Source organism: Phoenix dactylifera, chromosome 9 (genome assembly GCF_051530095.1).
Source record: "Phoenix dactylifera cultivar Ajwa chromosome 9, Ajwa_hap1_PhDact_Kaust_v1.1, whole genome shotgun sequence".
NCBI lineage: Eukaryota > Viridiplantae > Streptophyta > Magnoliopsida > Arecales > Arecaceae > Phoenix > Phoenix dactylifera.
Window position 1 is genome coordinate 5,785,383 of NC_143198.1, and position 10,849 is coordinate 5,796,231.

Below are 10,849 nucleotides of genomic sequence, written 5' to 3' on the forward strand. Positions count from 1 at the left end.
AGATTAAACATTGACATCTCTATCTTGATGGTTGTAGAGGTGATGTATTTATATAATAAAAATACCCCATAGACAGATGTAATAAAAAATGAAGAGAAATGACATGGTAAATCGTAAAAGGGCAAAATGGGCAATGGGGCAGATGGATTCATTCATACATTGAATCAGAACTTCTAAAGGAAACTGCAGGATCCAAGGATATATACATCACAGACACAATGAAACCTCAATGTAAAATCTTGATGACTAAAAACAAGAGTGAAAAACGTGTGTTGTTTCATATAAAATTCAAGAACATATCACAAAATCAATGTAAATAAGTGATTGTAAATGTCCTCTTAGGTCTACAATTGTTTGCTCTTTAGCATATTTGATCCATCATGTAAAACTAATTGTATGAATTGAAAGTGCTGCTTTTCTCATCTAAAAAATTTTCGTATCAATAGGGATATGACTCAATTGCTCACTCTATAACTAGATATAACTAGATATGCAATCAACTAACAATGTTCAACATCATGAAATTATTCCCCTGAATTTTCTGCAATTTTGTTGTATTATAATCTTTTAACAACAAATGATAACAGAGTTTCATACAGGCTGGTTAAAAGAAACAAATTAAGAGTTAAAAGAAAAGCCTGCTAATTGAATAGACTCACAAAAATTACAAACCAAGAGGGTACATATGTATCGCCACTGAATTGAGACAAGCTTAGAAGAGATGCAGAAGGATGGGAATTATATGTACAGAAAAGGGGGGAAAAAAATATAAACTCCAAAGTATTGGAGTAAGACTTGTTTACGTTTGATCATAGGTGAAAATAAATTTGTTTAGCAGGCAGGCTAACAGCAGAACCAGTGGTCAATGTTTCAAGAATAAAAAACAAACAGAGCAGCCTGCTCCAGGAACTGGGTAGTCCACACCAATAGACCGATAAGAGACATTTTCAATTTTTCATACCCTCAAGACTGCTGGCGCCATCTCTTAGAAGTTAAATAATCATCAGAATGCTTGGTCAAATAGCATATATACAGCTCACAAAATTTGAAAATAGCTAGAAAGCCACCATATATTTTCATTGAGAAGCTAGCAATGGAGTTCACAACTACAATATTTTTCCTTGAAAAAAATCCAACAACAAGACCATTCAACAAGACAGATAGGATGAAACTTGCTCTAGTTAACCATGTCATGCCCACAACTTTCAAAGGTTTTGGCATTAACAGCCAAAATTGCATCAAACAGCACCTTTTTCCTTGAACTTCTTGACATCTCTGCAGAGCTAAATGGAACTGAACTCAGTGGACAACCTTTGTGGAGAACAGAATCGAATTCTGGTAGCTGTCAACAAAAACACCAAATGCTAATGAGTGTTAACTTCTCATATATGGCCTATGAATTTTGAAAAATGGCAATTAGATTTTGCACCGAATAGGAAAGCCTTGTCCGATGAAAATTAATAATTATGTGAAAAGGCAGCAGGATCTAAAATGACTTCATAACTCGATCAACAAATGAGTAAAGACATTCCTCAAAAACACACACACACAAAAAAAAAAGTAAACAAATGAGTAAATACAGGAAGCATGAAATAACTTTTCATCACTCCTGTTGGAATTAGTCTCAAGGACATAACATCTAGCATATGGTTTTTGTGTGTGTACGCGCATCTCAGAGAGAAAGAGAGAGAGAGAGAGAGAGCACCAGTTTGATGTTACCAAATCTGTCTCCCAAGAGAAACTCTAACGCAGGCTACGATTAAGCAAGCTTTGAAAAGATACGTATAGATCCTTGTTATCTCTACCAAATATCTCTTCTGCTTTTTTTAGAGTTTCCTGCAAGTCAGTAGAGGGCATGTGACAAATCATCTTACCACTAACTTGACAGGTAAGGATATTTCTCACATAAGGAGTGATCTGCAAGCTGGCAAAGGATGCAACTACTTACTTCCCGTGACTGTTTGTGAGCATTGAGCTCCTTGATGTTCGCTAAAAATGCACCAAACTGCTCATACGAGAGTCGGCTCCTGAAATGCACAAGCATTGGAATAGCCTTATAACAAATTGGCATTAGGTAATCCACTATAGCATGTCCAGAAGCACACACTGACCTAGCTTGACGGAAGAATTCCTTTCCATCAATACGGGGAGTGCGTCCTGAAAATTTGAACCGCATATGAAGTAATTTATCATAAGCTTGGTATTGTAAATGATGCATGTTAAATATCCATATCTATAAGAGCAAAATGGAATAGTAAAATGAGTTGACTGTTTCGAAGCGGTTTCAGCCTGTTTCAGGCGAAAGGCAGATTAGCTTCAAATGATGGTCATTGACTCACATAAAACCCCATGAATTTATCTGAAAAAGATAAACTAGACCAAAAATATTTGGTATTATCAATATATATTGGGCATATATTGCCATCATCCATTATTCTACATTTTTTATGCATTTAGCTACTACTTTGTGAATTTTATTTAAAAATATTGTTATTACCTTTTAAGAATATTAACTACCTATCTAGAGTATACAAGAATACCATAATAATAGTAATTAATTTTAAAATATCTTAAAATTACTGATAATTGTTAAATTTTCCAGCTTTTCATGTTTCAAAGCTGTTCTCCCCTAATCTTCTAACATTAGAGTGTGTAATTCTAGCATTGACCCATTTCGATCCAAGACAGTAACCAAAAGAAAATCTACACCATGAATTTCGCTGGTAATCTTAAACCTGGCATAGAGCGTCCGCGAGGAGGAGAGCTAGCTGCTGAGGACTGCTGGCTTGATGGATACCATGGTGACATTGCAATGTGCCCTTCAAAGCGAGGTTTTGATGGTGAAGTCACACCAGACGTCAATTTTGGCGATCCTGCAGTAGAATGTTGTCTAGGGGACCCACTAGTTGACTGTATTTTTGGTGTAGCAGTTGGAGTTAGATGTGGGGTCATTTGCGGAGAGATGAAAAATTTCGATCCAGCTGGTTTCGTCGCTGTAACAAGATAGCTCAATTTCATCAACAACAAGTCATTCTGACAATGATCATAAAATATAAGGCTATAGATGTACCATCTTGAATCATATTTCCCATTTCTGCAGATACACTTATTAAATTTGATGCAGGGCGGCTAAGGGTCCCTTCATCTTCTGCATAAGTATGAAAGTAGTCATGCACACAAACAACAATAAGAATAGATCTTTTTTTTTTTTGGTGAAATAAGAAAGACTTCAATGGGGCAACACAAACAGTTAAAAGAAGGGTTCCCAAGCCAAAAATAAAAACCTTTCCAAGAAGATGCTTTGGCAACTGACTGATCGTAGGTCCTTATGTCAACGGTTTCTTGTGACTGCTAAGCAGAGCAAAAGGAAACAATATTAAAAGAAAAGAAAAGCAAAAGAAAATGAAATCATCTTAATTCATTAGGATATTAGAGTTTCAATGAGAATGGGGAGGATTCTGTGACAGAAAGCTTCTGAAGAGTATGCATCAGGAGTTTTAATTGCAAATGGTTGGATGAACTTACAGATGAATTATTATCATTCAGTGACTGCATCAAATGCCTCTTGAATGTTTCCAACTGCCAAAGGAAATAGTGTCTTAAACTTTCTAATGAAGAAATTGATATAGAACATGACAATTCCAGATAAAAATGGATAGTATTTAATGAAGCATACAGCTGGCATAAAATAAGTTGCATCAAAATTAATATATAACTTGCCTCAAGTCGTTAGGCATAGCCCATATCATGACATAATTTCTTATGCTATAACAATAGGCTTGCCAGAAACTTAGGTTACATTGTAAAATAAGACTGGAAAGGACAAAAGATACAACACTTACTGGACACGTTACCACTAACAGGCCATTAGTCCAATATTCTGACATGTCAATCAATTAAGAACCTATTGCATCGGTGACATCACATTTCTGTTCAAGAATGACCACTTGCATCATGTAAGCAATACTCTGCCAGTTTGGATGCAGATGATTTTGGTGCAACTTCTTTCAGCCAATCTTCATTTTTAACAGTTGTGCCACATACTCTCCACAGACCATTTCCTTAACCCTGAGTATGCAAAGCTAATCATTTTCATACGATAAGCTATTCCATATATATTCTTTTTTAGACCCTCAGAATCTTATGTCAAGGAGATTTGGTTTTACAATTGAAAAGTAATTAAACTTAATTGAACCAAGTAGAGAATGTTCTTGTATTCTATATTTCTATTTGAAGATCAAATTATTATCTCAGACGGCATTCTCTGTAAAAACTATTAAGAGGCCACTCAAAAGAAATTCATTGGTTCCCAATTACAGTAAACAGCATAACACAAAATTTTCTAAAAGAAACAAAGTTCATTAAAAGGAAGGTCAACTACGACTCACCAAGCAGTCTGCACTAATCTTAAGATTGCATCTTTCTAACCTGATGAAGGAAGCTTCTACTGAAGATGTTTTTTGTCTTTTTGTCACCATGTGCAGGTGTTCTTGTATTAAACCTAATGAAAATAGCAAACATGATTGTATATCATTGACCTATGAACCTAAATCCTTTTAAGTTTTAATAACATCTAAGAATTTACTAGCCATTTTCAGTCAGGTACTTCTCCTTCAAGACTTCCACATAGGTTGTTGAGAACTGTAAGTTCATTTGCAAAAACTTCTTCATCGTCTGAAAACAAGCATCAATGTCTAACATGAGACAGAGAAATCCTCCCTTTTTCAAGAAATCTTAGAGACAATGACCTAATTTGCCACTACCGATGAGAAAAAATGCACACCAATGAACTCTCATCAAGCCCATGATTAATTAGGAAATATCAAAACTGACTTCAGCCAACCAAAAGAAACTTTCTTATTGAAGAAAACATCCAACACCTCAAACCATAAATGAACTAAAAGTACGATCTGTTATGTCATTAATAATAAAGATTAAAGACAAAAGGTGAATATAAGAAACATCCAACATGTCATGTTCCTAACCAAAGAAGCACCAAGCATCATATTTTTGGATAATCCAATATCTCTCGTTTTAAATTCTCCACAAAAGCGGGCAAGGAAAATCCATTTTAGTTTTGCAAGATTTTATCCTTTCTTATAACTACGCAAGCTATATTTGTAAAAGTTGAGGCAATGAAAATATACAGCTTTTTAAAAATTCTTTTAAGACACTGGTTGTTGGTGGCTATCAAGGTGATTGTAGCAAGCCAACAAAATATATTAGTTGCGGCTAGCTCCATATTTATTGAATACAACTAGAGTAAAAATGTAAGAGGACAATATGGAAGCTGATGTGAACAAGCTGTACAGATTTCTTCTTCCAATTGTAGGATCTATGTGGACTACAATTTAGCCCAAAAAAAAAAGAAGAAGAAGGTCCTCTTTGTAGCATAGAATAACAGCAATAATGTAGATGTGCTTCACATTTCACTTTTAATAATTGATCAAAATCAATGCAAGATTTTCTGTACCGACCCATACCACCCGATAGCAGGCATATAAGGTATCAATATGGTACAAGGGCTTCATACCATACAGTAATGACACATGGTACTGCCTCTGTCCTGCCTCCAGCAGCATACCATATGTCGGTATAGGGGTGTACCATGCCAATCCAACCCATTTCAATAAGCTCCAAGTACATGGTCTGGTACCCAGACTAGAAGACTTGACTAGCATGTTTGTTTAAACTCTTAGTTAGGGCATTGATTGAATCATGCCAACAAAATGACTGGGGTGCAAACAAAATCAAGCAAATGAAGTCTCACAATTTTCAATTTTGTAATGATTTGTATTCTAGAACTCCGTAGAAAAATCAGTAGACGGTTCTACAAAATCAAAGTCAATCAAAGAAATGATCTTAGTCATGGATTTGGACATAGGATTTTATGTCGAAAATTTGTCATGATAGCAAGCCTCTCCTAATTATCAGAAAAAATTCTTGGATTATTCATGAATTTTTCATTGAGCATATGATTCTCCAACCAATTCTCTTAAGTAATAAACTAAACAGACTAATTTAAAACCATTCAACAATTCACAAGTGACTTAATCATGGTAAAGAAAACAAGCTATTGAAGAAACACTCACAGAGTACAAATCAGCAGTATTGTCACATGTTGTTGCTGTTGTATTATGTGGTGGTGGTGGTGGTGTCATTATTCATTGTTCTTACATCTTGCATGCTTGTTTAAACATGTGTGGATATATAAAAGTATTTTATAAGTTTTTATTCACATTTTTTTGTTTTATTAATTTTTAACCATCCAAAATCTTTCCAATCATTTGGCAAAACCTGCACATGATTTCAGAATTCTAATAATTTTCCCTCCAGAGAATTGTTCCTAGACCCTCTGTTACTAGCATCACAAGAACCCTGGCAAGATTTAAGCATTGTTTTTGTTTTGAAACCTGACAAGATTCTTCATTGTATTGTTCTTGAAAGATTCACCAAACGGGCACATTTCATACCATACAGGATGATAGCAGATGCATTAAATGTAGCTAACTTATTCTTCAAGATGAGCTCATCACTATGGAGTATTCAAGGCTGCCATTTCCAGTAAAGATGAAGAAGACATTACAAGCTATTTACTAATCTTTGCAGGAGTAAAAAGAACTAAGCTTGTCCTTTCTAGCGCCACACCACCTGATATGGTGCACAGTGACCTGGTGAATAGGAGTTAAGAAAAAGATGCCATCCTTTACCGAAGATCCTCTTACAATATGGCATCAAGTTTAATCAAATCTTTAGTTTGAAGCAAAAGAATATGACTTCAACATGAACAATCCAGTGTTCAAGCCCTAGTCAAACATATATCAACTAAAATGGTGCAAGAAAAGTCTCAAACTAAGATTATTTACTCTATATTGTTACAAAGGTTTTAAGCTTTGCCTTTCTGCCCCATAAACAACATTTTGTCCCCTTCCATGGCCCAAAACAGGCAGGTATAGCTAATTTATTTATAGTGCATTAAGTCATTTTTCCCTTTTCAATTCATGCAGGTATAGCTAATTCATGCTCACCTCCTTCCCCTTTTACTACCAAAAATCGGTATCCATTGCTTCCATCATCACGATCCTGAATGAAAATATGGATAAATCTAGCGCAATTCTACAACAAGAGAGTGAACAAATTCAGATTCCCCACAGAATTCACAAATGTGTTGCTTCAGTAAAAAGATAGGATTTTTCTATCACATATGTTCCTGATTTAAGCAGCAATAGGCCAATTCCTTTGATGGAGCAGGGCATCAGATATTCAAAACTAAATTATGTGTATTAGCTAAAACATTTAGCAGCACGCCAACCAAACATCAAGAACTACTAGAATTGCACGCGTAAACTATTAAAGCAACTTCACTAGAAACAGTTGGATTAAAGAAAAAGGAGAAAAAAGAGGAAAGAAGAGAGGATCGCACCTTTGCCAGATCACGAGCTAACTTCTTCGATGTCTGGGCCAGCGAATCGCGCTCCTTTGACAGCTTAATCTAATCAAAAACATCAAAAAGAATCCTTTTTTTCTTCACACCTAATTAACAAGCTACAAATAACTATCAAATGCAGCAAAAAAGAGGTTTCGAGGTCTCACATTCTCCTCGAGGGAAACTCTCAGCCTGGCATCGGCCTCCTGGAACATCCGGTCGAGCTGCGAGAGCTTGTCCTGGAGTTCCGCGATCACACGATCCTTCTCTGCCACCTTCTCCCGCAGCTTCCCGTTCTCCAAATCCAGCTTCGACACCCGGGAGGCGATCGCCATGGAGGTTACCTTCCTCGCCAGGTCCAGCTGCTCGTAAGGGTCCGTCGGGATCACCGCCAGGATCTCGGCCGGGAGATGGAAGTCCGCCCCGCCCCCGTACCCCCCGGTGCCGCTCTGCGTCATCTCCGCCGCCGTAAAACCCTAACCCTAGCTCCGAATCGAAAGATCAGAACCCTAGCGAAGGCTCAATGGGGGTTTTGATTTCAATCTTTTCGGGAACGAATCCGCTTCCCGCGCTGCCTCGCTCTCGAGTCCCTCCCTCTCCCCCACTAAATTTCTCTCGAGCTTCGACAAGGACGCGGAAGTGGAGGTAGCTTCGATGATATCGTCGCTTAGCCGTAGCTTATGATCTTGGGGGCGTGAATATATCAGTTTTTCTCGTGCTGTCCGCCCTCGGATAGTAGGTTCGGGGGACTAGCGAGACCGTGGAACAGCGAATTCGAATTTTCGCTTTCCCGGGATACGCTGTTCGGCGCAGCGAGTCCGCTTCCGTCCTCAAAATTCAAATTCGCCAAGACGTCGCATTATACTATCACACGCTAGAGAAATATTAGTACTATTGGGCCCTCAAGCCGTCGCCGCGGAACGTATAGTCCACTGCGGATGGATTAATTTACTCCTAATTACTTTTTAAACTTTTGAATAAATTTATTTTATTATACAGAGTAAAACAGTTTATTCCTGTTAATTTGTTAAGAAAACATTGCTTATTTTTCAAAATATTATTTCAATCTTGAAGTAAATAAATTCAATTATACTATTTTCATGGATTAAAATAGAACAAGTTAAAAAAAATATTTCATTTAAGTAATTTTCAACCTAGGATCGATGCAGACTTTTTATATTCATACATGAATATTTCACATATGCACTCCATGGTAGTATGTTATGAGGCGAATAAGCTGCCCGATGCAAGAATATGATTATTATTTATTTTTAAATTAAAATATAAAATAGTAGTATAATAAATTAATTTAAAATATTATATAGACTTATCTAAACCATCGTGATGCCATTATGATATTTTAATAGCCATTACATGAATTCATATAGTAAATTAATATGTATAAGCTAGAATATAGAATATACTAAATTTCAAGACCATAGATGTATTGATGGGTTTATGATTGACTTAAAACTAAATTATAAACATAAAATTATCATATATGATATTAAATATATTTTTTATAATAAATTAAAATTATATTTATTTTATCTATTTCCTTTTTGTTATATATAATTATTATATTATATTAAACAAATTGTGAATGTAACATATATTTATTTCAATTGTTATATGAATTTTTTGGTAACTGTTGTGATGTTCGTATAACAAATTAAAAATTATCATTTTATAGTCTGTAATTATTTGTTTACATTTTCAATATCAACTTTTTTTATCCCATTGATTTAATTAATACATACCTTTCAACTTACTAATAACATATAGAATATGAGAATAATTTAAATCATGTTATTCTCAGAGCCCGGAAAATATAAAGTAATTTTATGAAACTAATCTAACCAGTTTTTTTTCTTTGAAAATACGTAAAGTGCATCTAAAACAATACTCTTTCCAAGCATGCTTTAACTAAACATATCAAATGTAAGTAAGTGTATTATATACTATAAACCTAGTAAGTTAAATTATAAGTGGAATGTATAAATAATTAATGACCATTCCATGACACTGATCGACACTCTAATACTTCCAATCCCTTCGATCGTCTCAACATCGATTGGAAGGAGATTTTTTTGAGATTTTTTCTTATGGCAAATTTAAATAGGGCTAGTCAAATAATAATTAAGAAGAGTTTCTAAATTTTGTAAAATGATTAATAGGAGTTTATATGTTTCCTAAAATGACTAAGAAAATTTTGCCCAATTGGCATATATTCTTTTGAGAATTTTTTCACATTACAAAAGATATTCGTAAAAAAATAACTAAGAAGAGTTTCTGCATTTTTTAAAATAATTAATAAGCTTTTTGTATTTTCTAAATTAATTAAGAAATTTATAGGTGAAAGAAAATATTTTCTAAAATAAATAAGAAGCAGGCTTGTTGAAATAAATTTTACCTCTAAGAAATTTTTAAACGAATGGCTTCAAATAATTTTTTATCATAACTTTTCTTCCTAAAATAATAAGAAGTGCCTAATACTTGATGATATTTCGAACAACTTCCGGTATACATGAACTCTAAATGGATAGATTCAAATATTTTCTAACATTTCTACATTCCTAAAATAATTTGTGCATTTCCTAAATAGTGCTTGATAAAAATTAAATCATAAGAGATTTGGAGCAAGCTTCCTAAAATAATTCTCTTTCTCTAAGAAATTTTTGAATAGATGGCTTCAAATAATTAAAAAGATTCCAATGCATGGTGATATTTTCTAAATGCATTCTAAATGGATGGCTTTAAATATTTTCTAAAATTTCTGCACTTCATAAGGTAATTTATGTATGGGGATAAATAATTTTTACATAGAGACTACAAATGGATGTCTTTCTATTATTGTATATTTTTGAAACAACTTTAGATATTTCTTAATATATTTTCAATATACTTAGATAACTTGAAAATATATAGATACACTCAAGATACTTAGATAATTTTAACATATTTAGCTTCAAATATTTTCTAAAATTCTTGCACTTTCTTAAATTAATTTATACATAGGGATAAATATTTTTTCTCTTCAAATATCTCCTAAATTTTTTGTACTGCATAAAGTAATTTATGCATGAGGATAAATATTTTTTTTCTAAAATAATGTCAGTGTGGAGACTATAAATGGATGCCTTTCTATTATCGTATTTTTCTAAAATAATTTTAGATATTTCTAAACATATTTCTAACATATTTAGATAACTTTAACATATATAGAAATATTTAACATACTTAGATAATTTTAATATTTCTAGTTAACTTTTTTAAAAAAATTGCAAGATATTTATATAATTTTGTATATTTTTTGAATTTTATTGAATTTTGGAGAGGGTAGAGTTTTTTCTTTCCTTTTTGTTTAATAGGTATCCAGGTGGGTTGAAGAAGGACAAGGTTTTATATAAATTTAATATAAGG

At 33.8% G+C, this 10,849-nt stretch overlaps 1 protein-coding gene across 2 annotated transcripts; it reads right to left on the reverse strand.

Annotated features, from left to right (window-relative positions):
* Window positions 1-1,044: 1,044 nt before the first annotated feature.
* LOC103705412 (uncharacterized protein At4g15545-like) lies at window positions 1,045-8,300 on the reverse strand. Of its 2 annotated transcripts, none has more exons than XM_008789116.6 (10): window positions 7,594-8,300; window positions 7,424-7,492; window positions 3,526-3,579; window positions 3,285-3,348; window positions 3,071-3,148; window positions 2,736-2,993; window positions 2,112-2,157; window positions 1,949-2,027; window positions 1,706-1,836; window positions 1,045-1,342 (listed from the first exon to the last, which is right to left on the reverse strand). In XM_008789116.6, the coding sequence occupies exons 1-9, from the start codon at window positions 7,882-7,884 to the stop codon at window positions 1,744-1,746; spliced, it is 1,032 nt and encodes a 343-aa protein (XP_008787338.3). In that variant the 5' UTR covers window positions 7,885-8,300; the 3' UTR covers window positions 1,045-1,342; window positions 1,706-1,743. The 2 variants fall into 2 exon arrangements, with proteins under 2 accessions (XP_008787338.3, XP_008787337.3); XM_008789115.6 differs by having other exon boundaries at window positions 3,285-3,351; window positions 7,594-8,106.
* Window positions 8,301-10,849: the final 2,549 nt, after the last annotated feature.

Bases quoted from the DNA above. Each gene is read 5' to 3' on its own strand.
- LOC103705412 (XM_008789115.6), bottom strand. From the start codon at position 7,884: ATGACGCAGAGCGGCACCGGGGGGTACGGGGGCGGGGCGGACTTCCAT. The intron at 3,149-3,284 runs GTTTTTATTTTT...ATACTTATGCAG, and splicing joins CAAAGCATCTTCTTGGAAAG to AAGATGAAGGGACCCTTAGC. The intron at 2,158-2,735 runs GTTTAAGATTAC...TCAAATTTTCAG, and splicing joins TCGCGGACGCTCTATGCCAG to GACGCACTCCCCGTATTGAT.